The 18,287-nt window shown below is 36.1% G+C and overlaps 1 protein-coding gene across 1 annotated transcript in view; it reads left to right on the top strand.

Annotated features, from left to right (window-relative positions):
• LMBRD2 (LMBR1 domain containing 2) overlaps positions 1 to 11,159 on the top strand; it is a 29,653-nt gene extending 18,494 nt beyond the window's left edge. Inside the window, exons 15-19 of the mRNA XM_012721926.1 lie at positions 848 to 951; positions 2,067 to 2,113; positions 3,392 to 3,497; positions 4,687 to 4,816; positions 5,736 to 11,159. Of these exons, the coding sequence (XP_012577380.1) occupies positions 848 to 951; positions 2,067 to 2,113; positions 3,392 to 3,497; positions 4,687 to 4,816; positions 5,736 to 5,796 (448 nt within the window). The 3' untranslated portion in view covers positions 5,797 to 11,159. The remainder of the gene's footprint in view (positions 1 to 847; positions 952 to 2,066; positions 2,114 to 3,391; positions 3,498 to 4,686; positions 4,817 to 5,735) is intronic.
• Positions 11,160 to 18,287: the final 7,128 nt, after the last annotated feature.

Below are 18,287 nucleotides of genomic sequence, written 5' to 3'. Positions count from 1 at the left end.
CCAGAATTAATATGGAGAAATTAACTGTCTAGAGAATGTAAAACTACCTTGTAAAATTTTAGACAAAAGTAAGACCTTCCCAGAAACAGTGATCCAGTTTGGGACTTTTCATCTGAGTCATAGTATTCCCACAAAGATATGAGGATGATAAGGGAACATTGAAAGTCACATAATTAGTATGATTATCTCTCTTAAACCTGATAATATAAAACATTCCTTATATACTATAAAAAACAGATGTATTCTGAATTAACCAGGAATGTATGTATTGTGAGTGTAAATTAGGCAATCTTCACAATATTTTAATTGTTCCACTTGCTTTCTCTTGTGCCACTTTCTCTTCCTTGTACTCATTCTGAGTTTGTAATAAAATATATTTTAGTAGAACTGACTAGCTCTCAAATGAAAAATACAAAAGAAAATCAATGTGCATGATTAAGGTTTCGAAACCAGAATGTTACACACTTGGAAATTTTGATTGTGTATGTACATTGTCCATGTTAAAATTACTTCTGAATACAAGAAAAGATTAAAGCTGCTTTTGGATTATAGTCATTGTTTAACATCCTTATATAAACATTCTCTCAAGATATGCTGATATCCTGACTTAATTTATTTCTGTAAGAATATGGTGCATACCCTGGTCGGTAGTGTACTCAGCATATAAACATCTTAGAAAGAAAAAATAAATACATTTTTAAGTGTAGCTTGCTGTAAGTTGCCACAATAACTAATGGTCAAACATAAGTGTTTTGGGGAAGCAACTAAACTAAAGAGCAATTAGAACAATGTAACATTTATATGATGTGAAATAATGCTTGTCTTTTTGGAAATCTGCTTCTATTAGTTTGGGGACTCGATGTTTGAATCTACTTGGTTTCCAACAGTTCATGGGAGATAATGATATGACATCAGATTTAGTTGATGAAGGGAAAGAATTAATCAGACAAGGTAAGATTTGTCTTTTAAAATAAATGAAGGAATAGTGTTAAGACTCAAAATGTAAAGTTAATGTCTATAACTTGTTAATTCTAATTTATCTTAAGAAATTATAAATTAATGGTTTTAGCTAAAAATCTATGTAGCCTTTATAGAAAAGATAATTTGAAAATAAAATGATGGTTTCATCTGTCTTTACGAAATTCTGCAGCAGAAACTATTAGTATATCTAAGTAAATGATGCCCTCTGTAGTGTTGGAGTAATTTTTATATTCTCAAACAGATTTGCAGAGTTCAGTTCAATTGTAAAACTCATTTAATTAAGAAATACCGTTTTAATATAGGTCTATAGGAATTTGATGATTATTTACAAACTATTAGAATACATGGCACTCTGTTTGAATTTAATCTTATAACTAAATGTATCAAATTTCCTAATGGTCAAGAAATGGTAGGATAGCAAAAAGAAAAACAAAACAAAACAAAACAAAATTTGAACTTGGAGACATCATTTCTTAGGCATAGTCTCCCTAAGTGTGTCTGAGGCTTTTTGTGATCATTAATTAATGTAAGCCAAAATGTGTTAAGCCTCTAAAATAAGCTGATGTAACCTTTAAGTGCTCTCATAGCAAGGTGGTGTCTAGTTGATGTAACAATTCTGCTGTTTTTAGCATTAATTAGACCTCATCTAGAAGTATCATATCCAGTCCTGTGTAAGATTTCCTAGAGTGAGATTGATAAGCCAAAGGTATTTAGAGAACGATAGCCAAGTTGTAACTCTGGCCAGCTAAATTTACATGATTTTTTACATGTAAACATTTACATGTTTCGATAAAACTAAATTTTCATGATAAAATAAAATTTACAGAGAAGCAAATGTCAAGTCACACTAAAGGAAACCTTTTCCTTCATTAAAATCATTTAAACAAAGCCAAAAAACTATCTATAAAATAAAGTTTTCTCTAAGGAGCTAAGAGGCCTCCGTGGTCTTTTCCAACAATCATCTGTTACTTTGACTTTGTGGTAATTTAAAAGAAATTGACCAAACCTTGATACCTTTACTTCAGTGAATCTGTATCTAATTAAACAATACAATACCAAATTTGAGACAACTTTTCTGTCTTTAGAGAAGAGAAAAAGGCAAAGACAAGAAGAAGGTGAAAATCGAAGAAGAGTAAGTACAGTACTTATTAAATTGCTGTAACCTAAAGGTTAATATTAAATATAAGAATCTTGTGGATCTAGAAAAATGATTAAAATCTGAAAAATAATGGGCAATTACATAGGACATATTTTTAACGAATGGTGACTTTAATGCTTTTCAGTTGTATATGCTTAGGTGTCTTATCAAGACCTGTTTTTAAAAGTCATTAGCATTGAGTTTCTCAATTACCTCATCTAGTAGTTTCTTGCATAAGGCAGGTATTTGGTAAATATTTGTTGAATAAATGAATTAATTCATATAATCTTGCTGTTGAAGTGGATTTGATTGCTTTAAAATTACTACTTTTTTTCCATAACATGACATTTATTGTATTCCTCTTTAATTTTTCTTTAATCCTCCATTTGCTGATGCAAATGAACTCCCTTGTGGAGAGTGAAAAAGCAGAGAGAGAGAAATCTAGTCAGTTACCACAAATTTTCAACACCTAAGTGTATCTGCATTGGCGACATGAAGATTCAGAGGCTATGTGATTGTTCTCTTCATGTATTTTAATGTGTTATGTGAAGGGAGACTTGTTCTTACTTCAGAATGCATATAACTAAAACCAAGTAGTAGAATTTACAGGAGGTAGACTTCATCTCTCTAAAAATGTCTAACTTCCACAGTTTACCAAAATTGCAGTGGGCTGCTCACTCATAGAGAGAACCCAAAATCATCTGACATGGCTATTAGAGAAAAAAACCCTGCACTGTTAAGTTAGGTAACTTCTAATCACCCTTTCAAGTTTTAGTGAACAGAATCCTAGTTAATACGGTTTTCTTGCACCTGACATGGTGATGCACAGTTCCCTATGAATCATGACCTTATGTTTACAACTTTAGCTGCTGTTGAAAATGACTTTTCAGGTGTCTAGTGTTTATAGTTTATTTGGATGGAAGAAATTTTGTTAATATCTCATAAAATTCTCATAACTTACAACTACTTGTGGTAGTTGTAATGTTGCTATGACATTTAGAAAAAAGACTAAAATAACTTGAAATAGTCATAGATGGAAAAATGTCTACATATATGTCTTTTTAAAAGTTAAATTTGGGGTTTGTATTCAATTCATGCAGAGATAAGAAAATTATAATTTTTAAAGGCATTATGCTAATTATATTGATTTTCTGATGAATTTTAAGTGGGATAAAATTAAATATATAATCTGTTTAAAATCTGTTTGCACTATTGACTTATTTTCTGCCTTTGAGTTCTTTTGTTACATAGTAGTTTATATTGCTTTCCTAGGAATGGAAGGAACGTTATGGGCATAACAGAGAAGATTCCACTAGAAACAGAAATGTTCATAGTGACCCAAAAGAGTCAAACTTCTCAGACATTAGTACCAACCGCTGTAAGTTTATTTTCTAGTTCTTTTAGAAGTTATCTTTTTCTTAGATTTGGTTGCTTGCATAGACTCGGAACTAAGATACTGACTTAGGAATGCCTTTATCATACTGTAAATGTGACTCTGCAATGATGTTCTTTTTCATCCCTCAGTATAGAAGGAAGAGGAAAGTGAAATGTGCTGTATGGTAGAAGGAGAAAACAAGACAAAAAATGAGTAGTTGTGACTGTAGTACCCTCAGTAATATCAGTGCTTACCCCAGACATAGTCTGGGCAGGTACTTATTACCTAGAGTTTTTTTTGTTTTTGTGTTTTTACTTTTGTTTAGTTGATGGAGACTATTCTGTCATTTTGTATTTTACTGAACCAAATATGTCAGGTACCTTCTCAGGGAAACAGAGAAGATAAATTTTCTGTCCTTGGAATGCTTATAATTTAGTGAGGGCAGATAACAGACAGTAGACAAATGCCAGTGAGTTGGGTTAGGAAACTTCCTCACATTTTTTAATCCTGTCCTCTGCCTCTGGAGAGGTGGGTGACAAGAGCCTGTTTTTGCTGTCACTGCAGTAAATAGAAGGTGTAGTTTGTCTTGTAGGAGAGAACAGAAGGGTATACACCTGATGCTCAGGACTTAGAAAGGGAAGCCTTTACAGGTAAGAATGTCAGTACTTAACTGAGCATTTACTAATGAATTTTGTTTACCCAAAATGAGGGTATTTTTGGCAGAAGGAAGAATGTGACATAAGAGAGACTTGGGAAAACGCAAGTTTTCTCTGTGACCATAACTAAAGATCTTGAATTAATTACATCATACAGAAAAATCTTAGACAAGAGTGAAATTTAGCAGCCTCTGGATTGACTATGAACCCAACTGAAACTTGATTTGATAATGAACAATTTCATTGTTACAATAACATTGTTTAAATATTCATTCTTATTCATATTAAGTCTACTTTGTGCGTTCGCATTTAGATTAACTACAAGGGAGAATTTTCCCTTCATATTTTCTATCGTATTGTTTAGCATTTAATCTTTTTTTGGAGACCCCCATAAAAGTCATCTTTTCTTAATATTGTCTTCACAATCAAAAATGCAGATCCTTCAGAAACTTCACTTTTCTTCCTACCAATCCATAGACTGTGACTCATAAATTAAAAGACAGTGAGAAAGTCTACATTTTTTTCTTCCTTTGCAGCAGCATCCAAGTATACAAGAGCTAGTAATAGGACTGAAAGGGACCGTATAGAACTTCTCCAAGATGCAGAACCTTTGGATTTTAATGCAGAAACATTCACTGATGATCCTCTTGACTCTGAATCAGGAAGGTAAGTTCCGGCTTTGTCTTTCCAACTCTCGCTTATCTCTGAACTTAATAATTTACTGACTTGAGATGTAAACATAAGAAAAAAGCATATTAAGCAGACTTTGACACATCTTGTATCTCCTTAATACTTTTTATCTCCTTAATACTTTTATATTAAAAATATATATAGGTTCTGCTGGTGTTGGTAATTAAAATTGGTATAGTCATAATACCAATTCTTTATCATAAAAAAGCATTGAAATCAGTAGTAGTAAGAATCTTAACAATGCCTATTTCTGACAATCCCATTATGAAAAGTATTATATTTAACAACAGCTATGTGGCTGTTCCTCGGTATCAGACACTATTCTAAGCATTGTAACAGTGATGTATTTTATGATTGTTAAAACAATTGGATTTGAATCCAGACAGACTCGATAACTTACCCAGAGTCACATAGCTTGTAAATGATAAAGTCATGCATTCAAACCACAGGAATCTGGCAATAGAATTGTAGCTTTTAGTCACTAGGCTATATGGAAATAATTAAACAAAAAGCAACATGTCATATGCATGAAGATATTTACTGTATAGTTTTGCCTAAAAATGCCAAAAACAGCTGGGATATATTTATATTCAACATTTGAGAGTGTTATTAAATCTCTTAAATTCCATAATGTGTTTTACAAGACTCCACCCCTTTCTTTTAACATTTCTCTCCCTGTAGCATGTATATTCTAGGCTCTGAAACAGTTGGATGATTTATAATTAAGTAACTCCTCCTTAGGTTAATATCCTTGGAGAATAAGTTTCTGTTTTCAGCTGCTAAATAGATTTTCCAATGCTTAGAAATTATATAGCCATTTCCTCTTAATGTATCCTTGTTTCTCTCTCCTTTATTATTTTTGATGCCTCAGATCATTTCTTTATCCACCTTTCAGATACCAACCTGGTGGACGATACCTTTCAATGTCTCGCAGCAGAATATTTGAGGATGTTTAAAGTTGGAAAGAATTTATGAAATAACTGACCAACATCCATCATATCAGTTCAGTGATTAAAAACATTTCTGTGTCCAGTGAAAAGTGTTATGATCACATCTTAGTAGTAATAGTTAGTGTTCATTGGAAAGAGTACTATCTTTTCTAAAAGGATTCATTACATACCATTCCTAAAGTGTCTGCCTTAGAAGTCTAGTTACAATAGAAGGATTTAATTTATGATAAAGATCAGTATATGTTGAGAACATGTAGTTGCTTGTTTCAGATTTTTTTTTCAGGAAAGTTGCTTTAAAGTTCTAAGGAAAGCCATATAGTCATAACTGAAAAATATTTAGAGTTTATTATTTACATTCACTATTCGTGTTATTTATGATTTATATTTTTGTTGTTTCTAAAGAAAATGTTAGTAATTCCAAAGAGATGGAGACCTCAACTAACCATATTTACAAAACCCATGTCTTAACACAAGGCTTACTTAGCAGACACAACTGAATGTAAAAAGCGCTTTTTCATTCTTGTATGCAAGTTAGTTTTTGCCTGCATAATTAAGGTTATTTCTCAACTGATAGTGCTAGGACCTTTAGCATGAATGCTGCAATCAGGTGATATAGTATTCTTTCAGTCTTTAGTAGTAACTAGGAATTGTTTTATGCTGTTGGTACTGCTTTGTAAAAGATTTTCATTTTAGAGAGAAATGCTGATCTTTGCTGTGTTTAAGTGTTTATCATTCCATTTAAGGCAAACCCTAAACATTAATATTAAATAGTAAAATTTTTGTTAATTACTGAAAGTTCCCACAAAATTATCTAATTTTTAAAGGTGCTTGCTTATGCTTTTCGAAAAAGAACCCCTAGTTATTCAAAGGTAAAAAACTAATCCATTTACTGTTTCTACTAATATTTAAAATTGTGGTTTATAGAAATCAAATGATATTAGATTGGCTATTGTAAAAACTTGGTTAAACACGATTATTATTTTAAATTGAATTTTTAACCTTTGTATTTGAGCCGAAGGTGGTATATTCTAAAGCATCGGTGTTTTATTGCATGAGGGAATGTACTTGAGTACAACATGCTTGTAGAGGGTTTTTTATGTCTATGAACTGTTTCTGACGCTTACAGAATCCACGCTGTGGCTTCACCCAATGCTGACTACACCAGTCTAAGTTTAACACATTTTTCCTATATAATTTTTTAATAGCAGTTACTTTCATTCTTAAGTATCCCAGTTTGAAGATGGGTTATAGAGGGCTCCTAAACATATGACTATAGATTTCTTGAAGGTACCCTTTCTTCCAAATTATAATTTAATTTTTTTTCATTTTTAAGTGTTACCATGTAAAGTTTTTAAAGACACAGTTCTATGCAGGTACTGAAAGAATAGTGTATCATCCGAATTAATGTGATTTTCTTTACTATTTATAACTAAGATTAGATCTCCTTTAAAAAGTTGGATAGATTTTACTCATAATCAAAGGTCCTATAGACTGGCCATTTGAGAGCAAACACACAAACATGCAGTCTTTTATTGGAAATTATGGTTAGGAAGCAATAGGCCAGGAACAGAGATAATTACATATTTTTGGTAATTTCATGATTGACTCTTTGAATACCTTAGGCAAATCTTAATAACCTTTCAGTGCCTCAATTTCTTCATTTGTGAAATGAAGACAATGCTTCTATTTACCTGCTGATCTACCTCACAAAGCTATTGTGAGGGTATTAAGTTGATGTTTGTATACTGAAAAATTTAAAAGGTGTTGGATAGGGACATGATTGCTTCAGAATGGGGTCTGGTTTCTTACTACTATAGAGAAGTTTGCAAGTCCCCATGCAAAAACTCTTTTGGGGGTAATTCATCAAAAGGCCTGTGAAAATAGTGTTGTTTTTTTATTTTGCCTTCAGGTTTGCTTTAGAATACTTTCCTTAAGTATAATGTTTTTTCTTATCAAGTTTCATCATGAAACTCAAATGTTATTGATAGAAGCAGAGAAGGAAGAAATTATCCAATTAATTTTATAATGCCTTCAGATAAATTGATAGAAATGTGTAAGAGAATGTACTATTTTCTTTTGTTATTAATTTTTTATGATTATAGTAATTGGTGTATATGTAATAATTCACAAACAGGATAGGTCCTGTTGTGACTTTTGAGGTATTTCCAAAATAATTTTTGGTGTTTTAAGTTATCCAAAGTATTCAACATTTTAGGCAGAATATGCCGTATAGGATGTTTTTATAAAATCAAATAGGAAGATTACCTCATAAATTTGAGTTCAGAAGTATTGATTTTATACTTATAAATGTAGAGTTTATTGCTGGGGATCTGAGGTAATATTTGTGAAGCCACTTGTGTAAAAAAACAATAGTATAGCTTAGATTTCTGTTCTGAGATACATTAAAATGTAGTATCTATTGCAAAACACTACTACTAAATTCATATACTTCACAGGCAAATCACATTTCTTAAAAGAGTTAATGCTGACCATTACTTTTTGATGTCTTTCTTACAAAATAATAGATATCTGATCAAATTTTCTAAATTATTTTTCTAAACATTTGTTAAAGTTATTCAGTGAGCCAGAAATTCAAAAAGTAGTAATTAACAGCAAAAGTAATAATAATGTTAATTTGTGAAGCACCTGTAAGTTGCTAATTAACTTTTCTTTCTTCATCAGTAATTTGTTGTTATCTGTAGTATATTTTTATAAAAAAAATTATGATAAGAAATAAGGTATAGGGCTAATTATTAGAATTTGCTCTCTCAAAAAAAAATGAATACAGGGCTTTGGAATAATTTTGTCATTTTCAGGAATAAAAAGAAGTAAACCAAAACCAAAATATTTAAGAGCTTTCCACTTATTAAAGAATAGATCAGAGAATCTGACAGTCCAGACCTTCCCCCCACCTCTATAAAGCTGCCGATTGATTTGACTAGATAATCAGTCCTAAAACATGGTAGTTGTGTATCCAGATGAAGTTAAATATTAGATAGGAAAGCCAGTGTTGTTTTTCTTAAGTATATTTTAGTGTATTAATGAAGGACTTTTATTTCTGTACAGTAAAAAAAACCTCATTGTTTTTTCTTACCTTTGATAGATTTAGGGAATGTTCTTGATGATGTATTACTTACTACTTTAAAGAAAAACTGTACTCTCCATAATTATAATTTACACTGTTCACTAATGTGAATTTTGTACTTGTGGTTTGAGTGGACTATGCCTGAAAATTAAAAGGCTGTGTATATTTGCACTAATAGGAAAATATGTCCCTGAAAAATCTTAACTTACTTGAATCTCCAAAGTATAATGAATCATACTGTATTAAATTCTAAATGTTAAAAAGTAAATGGATTTAGAATTTTATCTTTGTTTTCTTCCTCCTTTCATAACCTTCCTTTTCTGAGGTCTCTGTGGTGTGATTTTCAGTGGACTTGACAGACTTTACTTCTACTTGTTTTGTGTACAAAGTTATTTTTTAACATCAGTACACTAAAAAGGAGCTAGATCTCACTACTTGAATAGCAGCATTGCAACTGAAATACTGAAATCGATTTTGGTAGAGAACTGAACAATATTGCATGTAAAAGTGATGTATGCTGATCTACTGTGTTGTGTTTTAAGTCGTTAAGGAGGGCAGTTCAGTTAAATTGAGTTACTCTCAAAGTTGTTTGGCATACAAATAGAGTTCCAAAAGCAGTGATTGTTAAAAGTAGAGTATTAAAAAGAGTGAGAACACTATTTGTGAAATTGAATTCACAGATAACATGCATCATGGTCAAAGTTTTCATTAGGGAAGGTTGAAATGATGTTAAGGGGTTCACAGAAGAATATCAGTTCCTTCTGTTTGGGGTACTTCTTTTCAACTCAGTGATTCTTTTTGCCCACAGACCTAGAAAACCAGACAGGGCTTAGTCTCTGCCCCAAATTCTGGCAGCTCGGTGCGCTGTCTTTTCCAGCACAGCAGCACCAGGGAGCCCTGCCTCAATCCCACTGCAACCGGAGGGAGCATGGCCTCTCCTGGGAGCACCTTTGCTGCTCTGCCTGATTTTCCTAATTTCACTTTCATCTTCAAGACTTGTCTACTGAGGCTGATTAAAGCCTTGGTAAAATTTTAATTTTGTTAAAGCAAGAATATTGGTATATTCCTTTTTGCATTACTATATCAAAATCATTTGTTTTTTTAACACGCTCTCTAGGGAAATTAACTTTTCCTCTGAAAATCTTTTGTGGTTACTTTTATCTCAAATCATTTTATAAAAGGAGTTACTATATTCTGTAAAAGAGTAGAAAGAGTGTCTTACTATGGCAGACATATGTAAAGTTATAATTCTGTTAACCTTAAAGCACCATGTTGACATAAATCTTATCAGCCAATCACTTGAGAGTTGCATTTCTCAAAAGAATGCTTGCTAGCATCTTCCCTACTTAGTATATCAAGTTATAGGGGAGAGACTGTATTTATTTTTTTTTTAAATGTAATCCAGTGGATTTGGTTTTGTTCATATTTTGAAAACAAAGAAGGATTTTTCTCATTTTAGAAGCTAGAGAATATGTGGATCTGTGTTTTAAATTTCAGTAATCTCATATATATTTATAAATTATAGCATTGAAAATGAGCTCTAATATTGATATTGTTACTTTCTGGTATTTAATTTTTATAAAATGTTTTTTGTAAGTCGCTAACCGTAGTATTGCATTTAACCAGTTTTAAAAATTTTCTCAAGTTCTGCCCAGAACCTATTTTCCTTAGGGCAATATTCTGAAGTTCAGTAATCCAGTGTGAATTTGAAATGCACCTGCATTCTTCAGTCTCTTTATACATACCAGTACCCAAAGTATACCAAAAGACTCATTTCTGTGTTGCATTAATAAAGTATTTGTTATAAATCAGTGGATTCAGTGAAATAGAAGATAAGTCTTTTTAAATGTGCATCTTATCATAATATTTCAAAATAGTAATAATGTACATTTTTGGTGCATGATGCCAAATTTATCTTTAACCACTCATTACTACCTGATATGTAACAACAAATGTTACCTGACATGTAACAACAAATGTTTCCTGTTGGACCTGATCAGTGGGTTGCGGATTTAATTATTTTTCTCTCAGATTCTCACTACATTCTAATATCTGTATTTGGAAAAGCTGCAAAGTGCTACCTATAAGTGAGTTAGCGTCTTTGGCCTTACCTATGCATATAATGTTTCTCAATTTGGTTCTGACAAACTCATGGACTTGCAGTTGCTTTGTAGTTTTTTAACTTATTGTGATGTACTGATTTTTTGAAATGTTTATTTGATTAATGTTAAAATATGGGAAATGATGTAGCTTTGCATGAAATAAAGTACATTTCTACAAGTTACTAAGTATTTTGTTGATTGTGTGCTTTACTTCATAACGCCTTTGAGATTAAATCCTTTTAAGTTAGCTGAGATATTATGACAAGTGTACTAGCTGCTATTACAAAAGAAATGCTCTAAAACATATCTATTTTAGGTTTCACATTACTTTTATCTTATGATTAGAAATAATGTAAGTGATGCTTACCAAAGTAGAAAATAAAAACTGAAAATTGGAAACAATAAAGAAAATCAGTGAAACCAAAAGATGGGCCTTTGAAATGATAGTAAAATTGATGAGCTCCTCATCAGACTGATGAAGAAAACGGATTCAGTTGCTTTCCTATATGCCAAAAAGAACAATTGAAATTTAAAATGAAGAAAAATAGCACCATTACATTAGCCTCAGCTAGTGCAATAACAAAAGGAGATGCAAGATACGCAGATTTGGAAGGAAGAAATAAAATTGTCTTTGTGTGCAGATGACAGGATTATCTCCCTCATATGAAGCTCATTGATTATATTTTCATTTGTTAATTTTCAAATACTTATGCCATGTCTTGAAATTCTCAAAACCCATGTTACTTTAAAATTTTTGAAAGTTTCATTTGTAAACAAGTATCCCCACTAAGTTTAGTAGTAGCACACACAGAATCACTATTCTAACTGCTAAACAAATTATTTCTACAACTTCATAATGCCTCTTTCCTTTAAAACATGGACTGTGCTTATTATTGCTTCATTTATTATCTGTAACTATTTGCTTAGTCTCTGTTCTCCCTGCCAAATTTATGAACTCCCTGAGGGCAAAGATCACGTTCAAGTCCATAGAACCTATCAGTGTAGCACAACTAAGAGGTAGAGAGTGAGTTCTTATTGCATGTCTATAAAGATCAAGATTTATTGAAATACCAGACCAAAGTATTAAGTCATGTTTTTCTTGACTAGCCTTTCATACTCAATGAAACCTCTGTGATTGCCCCAGGTATAAGTTGGAGAATTATTCTGATTCTATCATTGAATTCAAGAAGACTCCTTGGATGATTCTCTTTCTTGCCTTAAATAGCTGTCTTTCCATTATTATTATTTTTTCCCCTGGTCCTTTATACTCCTGCTGTGAATGAAACCATCTGATACTTTTCCTTTTCTTTCTGGCTTATTTTACTAAGCATGATCTTTTCCAACTCTATCCATGTTGCTGCAAAAGGCATGTGTTTATTTATTTTTTGGTTGCTGAGTAGTACTCCATTGTGTATATGTACCACATCTTTTTAACCCAGTCATCATCTACTTATGGGGGTGGGATAGGGAAGGGGATCAAAAACAGTGGGGGGAGGGATATGCGCTGGACTGTGGTGATGGCACATGGGTGATTTGGTGATGGGAAGCCCACGCGATTACAACTGAGATGGAAAAGGCACAAAATGATGTAAAAATAAACATTATTTTTAAAAAGTAAAAAAAAATAAAAGCTGTCTTTTCAAAAATCTAATCAGAAGTACTTGGGCACACTCATGTTCTCCTTTTTAGTTTCACGTACTTTTGAAGAAGCTTGCCCTGCCTATAACATTACTGAAGTAATAAACAGTTTCTCATTTGTCCCCAAATATAATATCTTCATAGAAAGAATTTTCTTTGTTGAAACAAACTTCTAACAACTTTTATGCCAAAATTAGTTCATCCCACCATCTTTCTCCTGGACCAGTTTGAAGTACAGTGGAACTAGATGGATGAGTAGGTGGATAGATAGGGTGGTTATATATATATATATATATACATACACACCTGTGCAGGTCTAAAGGTCAAGATAAATGCATTTCTGGCTGCATATTATGATTACTTATATCTGGGTCCTGCAGTCAGTATGGCTTAGGTAACTCACTCCTGAAGAAGTTCAGGCATAGGCACATTGTAAAGATCCGCAGGAAATGTAGCACACAGTCGGGGAGAGACTCCCTGGAACGTGTGAGTGGTCCCTCGTGTGGTCCTCCATCACTTCACCAGAGCGCCTAGGGCAGTGCCCTCTCAGGTATCTTTTCCTTAAGCAAATCTTTTCCTTAGGTCAAAAGGCTGATTGCTAATCTTTGGGTTCATGACACCTGATTCTTGGCAAGTGAGAACCTCGCTTTTCGATGAACTGAACACAAAAGCACCTATGTAAATCCTGCAGGTGAGTCCTAGGTCAATGACGATGTAAATTTGAACCATGTATTAAGTCCCCTGGGAAATGAAGTAGACCCTTAAGCAAACAGTGCCCCAGGATATTAGTTCTCAATCTGGCCGTAAGAGGCCTGGAGCACACCAGGTCCTTAGCTGTGCCGAGGCTGCAGGAGTTAGCCTGGCTGGGCTGCGGGTGACGCTGCTCATCTGCTTCCTTCTTCCTGGGCTCCTACTCTCAGCGGCTGGCAAAATCTTGACGCTGGCCTTGGGTGAGTGCTTCGCAGAAGAACCCAAAGCCTGGCTTGTGGGGCACTCACAGTGGAAGCCCACTTGTTGGAGGCTTGTTCCCAGTTCGGCTGCTCCTGGAGTCTGACCTACGCTCCAGCAGGGAGAAGAGGGCACCTTCGCGCGGTCCCCCCTCTCCTTGGCTGGAACAGATATTCCCGGGAATAATATTCCTGGCCTTCGCGCCCTTTTCTGCCCAGACTCATTTGGCACTTGCCTCGGCGCAAGGCTGTGGAAGAGGAGCCAAGACACCTCCGCTGGGGCTTGCAGCTTCTCAAACCTCCACGTGCAGCCTGTTCTGGGTCAGTGTGTTCAGGTTCCTGGAAACACAAGGAACATGCTAGACTTAGAACTTCTCCAGGGAGCGCTGAGACCCAAGGCAGAGCGAGGTGGTTTCATGACAATGAGGGCCGGGATTTTCTTTGGTATAAAATCTGTAGAACTTGCCAGACTAGACAGGCATGATCCAAGGCACAATAGGCTTCTTCCTCCCTTCACTCTCCTTTCATCCTGTCTGGAGTCTCTGGAAAGAATGGCTGTGATTTCTGCACCTATGTCTCTGGCTTTAAGGTACAAATGTCTTTCATGTCTTTTGCTTTTTATAAAAGAGAGTGTGGGGGGCGGGGGGAAATCATTACTTAAAAGATGCAATTTGACATGGAGCTTCTCATAGGATTTTAATTCAATCCATCTTTGAATTTTAGATCAACGAGGGAATATTTAAAGTTTAGAGATACCAAGGCTTAATGGCACCATCATGGAACTCACCTATGTGTTTGGACAAAAAGATGATTTTTAATATCAGAGAGAAAGCTGTCACTCAGAAGGTGAAAACCTTGTGCTGCACATTGCTATGAACTTGGGCCTATAAAAGGGTGAAAGGGGACAGGCAGGAAAGGCAGGCAGGGTCAGTCTGCCCCACAAGCCAGCCAGCACCTTTCCCCACTGCACCCTGCTCGGCCCACTCCCCAAGTCCACAGGTGTCCCGGGAAGAGGTCTCAACTCCGGGGCTTCTACAGGAATGATGGGCTTGGGTTCCTGCCCGTAGAGGCCCCACAAATCCTCACTCTGGCCTTGGTGGGTGAGGCCTTGGCCCAAGTACCCAGAGATGGTGTGACTCAGGCTCCTGTACCAGGGCTCAGGCTACAGCCACAGCTCATTCCACATGGTTTTCCGGACTGGACTTATGGCCCTGGCTGCAGGATTATGAGACAGATGGCATCTGTGTAGGAGGAAAGGAGTGTCTCCCTCCATCCAGGTGTAGAAGGTAGTGAGGGAGAAAACAGAAATGCGTCTCTCTTCCTGCTCAGAACGTGCTCCATGGCATGCGGCTGGGACCAGAAGTTCGAGAAGCGGTACAAGGACCAGGTGCAGTCTCTCCAGGTGAGGGGAGGGAGGGATGCTCAGAGGCTCACTCTACACTTCTGGAGATTGCACAGTAGTTACTTACAGCAAAATCTGTGCAGGCTTGAGTAGTGTCTCGGAGGCAGGAGAAGGATGCTGCTGGAGATGGGTGGAGCAGAGACGCAATTTCAATGACTATTAAGGGAGGGATGAGGTTTGCCCTGGAAAGCTGACAATAGCTGACCCTGGACTCACAGGTCTTTCAGGAGTCTCCTTCCTGGAATTGTTTGAGGGACCCTGGGGCAGTTAATTCTGAGACCAGAGGCCTCACTTTTATTTCTCTTACTTTTGCACCAAAACAATAAAAGATACAAGGGAAAAATAATTTCTTAGGTGTGAGCTTAGAAATAAGCAGACTGTAATATAATCAAGACAGTGTTCATTTGAGAGTTGGAATCATGAGTTGGGTCTGCAAATGTGTTCCACCGGGGATGGAGAGAGGGGATCAGAAGGGTTTTCTGCAGTCTCTGAGAGGCCACTGAGCCCCTCTCCTTTCTTTCCACCTGCGAGTCTCATCATGCAGCTGTGAGATAAGATGGAGTCCACTGGATTCAAAATAGATGGCGTTATCATAGGGTGGAGCTTCCTCAAGGCTCTTAACCTGTGGGGGGTTTTCATGAGCCATTTAATCACCCCCAGTCATCTGGGCACTTTGACTTGTGTGGAACCGTAAGTCTTGCGGGTCAACCTATGTTTCTAAGCAGGAAACTACGGGCCAGGGAGATGAGACCTTACAGCAAGAGTGCACCAGATTTCCCTAATGGCCCTCACCAGTATTTACTTAGCTTTTTGACCCCAAACCCATATTCCTCACACTTCCCACTCTCATGCCTTTTTCAGTGGGTTTTTTGTTGTTGTTGTTGTTCTTAATTGCTCTATCAAAACTCTGTGCTCTATTAGAAATATAATTAATTTCCCTTTCTGATTGTTAGTAGCAATGAACTGTTTTACCTCTTGAAATATGCTGTTCTCGCCTCAGGCTCCTGAAGGGCGCATTGTGGGGTGTGAGAGCTGGGTGCCCTGCCTCTGTCCCAGGATGCATCCTGGCTCGGTAAGACACTCCTGGAGTTGGGCACACTTGGCCTCCTCTTCAGCCTTGTTCACAGTTCTCACATCCTTTCAATGTGAGCAAGAGATGTAGGAGATTTTACTTCATGTATCTCCCTTCCTTCTGAGGATTCAAGTCTGATACTAAATACTAAAGGGGAGCTACTTACTCTATCTCTAGCACTGCCTCATCTAATTTCCACCTCCAGACTCTGCATTTGCTATCCACTTCTCTGCTGAACTGACTGTCTTTGGGCCAAGATCTTTACATGTCAACAAAAGTCCTATCTCAATGTGGTCTAGAGAAGGCATTTGTGTGATGTGACTTTACGTCCCCAGAGTATCAGGCTTCTCTTTCCTAAGGGTCCCAGGATTGTTCTCATGTGGGTGATATCTCAGATCAAACCACTGGGTGCCCCAGTTTTCCTGAATGTTTCAGTTCAATGTTCTGCAAAATTAAGAAACTTCCTGCCAAATATGTTTGCATCTCAAGGGTTTTGGCTTGGAATGATGGTCTCATGACCTTCCCCCCACCAATGGCTGTTTCTGAACTCCTGTGCAAGCTCTCATTTCTGGCCTGTATACAGACATTTCTAAAGAGAAAGAGCCCTGGTTTTGACTGTCACCAGGAGCTCTTCACACTCATTTGGACAACTCTGCCGAAATATCCAATGCAGTTATTTATTTAGACACCTTTTCCATAAACTCCCAGCTAAAATTCAGATTGTACCTTTGCATCAGGAGTTCCATAGACCTAGGCACTGGGAAGCTCATGACACTGATATAGAGTCCTCGAATCACAGGAGTGCATATTTGGAGGTGCCACAGGTCAAGGATGGTCTTCAGACTCTTGGAGATACCAGACTGGGGTCTCCTCAACTGGAGGCGGAGAGACTGACCGAAGAAGCTCTTCTGCCTCAATGTATTATCAACTTTGTTCCCCTACCCCATCTTTCCCAGATCCACCATAGCATTAACTTCAGACCCTTCAAATGACTTCTAGCTGGTGATGGATCCGGTTGTCTCAGATCCTTCAGTTCATGGTCATGATGTCACCATGCTTCTCCAGAGAGGAAATTCACTGCGGTCAGGTATCTTTGCTCACTGATTCTTGATTTCTTCTATTCCAGAAAAATAATAACAATACCTTTTACCTAGAAGGAGTTAGCAAAATATGTTATATTCTAATTTGATGGAAGAAACAAAGGGCCCTCCCTGGTGGCACTATGGCTTAAAGTGCAGCACTATGAAGCTAGCTGCAGCTGCTTTTGCATGAGTTCAGTCCCTGGCCAGGGAGATGAACTCCCATGGTGCGGCGGATCTCTCCTGTCTCGCCCACTGCTCCCCTCAGCAGTGTATTTCAGCCAATCTACCTGTTCTGCTCCCCACTCTGTCTCTGGTGAAGCCTCTCATCACCACTGCACCTCTGGCCTGTACCACAGTTCTGTATGCATAAATAAATAAATCTTTAACAGAAAAAAAAAGAAAGCAATATAGATGTATGATTGTATTTGTGTATTTATGTCAGATGTTGAAAAACTTGACTCTGGTTGATTCTTACTCTATATTTTACAGTTTTATATTTTCTTCTTTTACTTGAACTTCTAGTTCATCCCAAGTAATTCTCTACACCTTGTCATTAATTATTTTGGTAAATTCTACTTTAAATTGAGTTTTAAAAATACATTGCGGACACTCTTTGGTGGCTCAAGGGGTTAAAGCATAGTGTCATGAAGCTATCTGAAGCCACTGCAGCATGAGTTTGATCCCCAGCCAGGGAGGTGATGCCTTTGGCACAGCAGACCTCTCCTGTCTTAACTGCTGCTCCTGTTTGCAGTATATTTCAGTTCATCTGTCTGTTCTGTTCCCTTCTATGTCTCTAGTGAATCCTCTCACCCATGGCATTAGTTGGCCTGTAGCCCAGTTTTTGTATGCATAAATAAATAAATTAAAAAAAACAAAGGTAAGAAACACATTTCTTTTTCTACAACAGAGACTACTTTATTCTGATATCTGAGGTTTAAGGCAGCTTTTTCAGGTTGTCCTTATTTATTTATATCAGATCAGAATCTTCAATTGAAATGATTGTGTTTTCTGAAAATCCATCACTGCCCATGAGTTTATGTAGAATGATTTTGGATGTTTTTAAATGATCCTTTGACTCCATATTTTAGGTGAAATTAACTAATGAATTGCATCAACTTTCTTCTGTTGACAGATAAGGAAATAGTAGCACAGGGAACTTAAAATTATTT

The sequence above is a fragment of the Condylura cristata genome, unplaced genomic scaffold, assembly GCF_000260355.1.
Source record: "Condylura cristata isolate star-nosed mole 26May11 unplaced genomic scaffold, ConCri1.0 scaffold00007, whole genome shotgun sequence".
Taxonomy (NCBI): Eukaryota; Metazoa; Chordata; class Mammalia; order Eulipotyphla; family Talpidae; genus Condylura; species Condylura cristata.
Note: the sequence above shows the minus strand (reverse complement) of the source record. Positions and strands in the feature narration are given on the sequence as shown.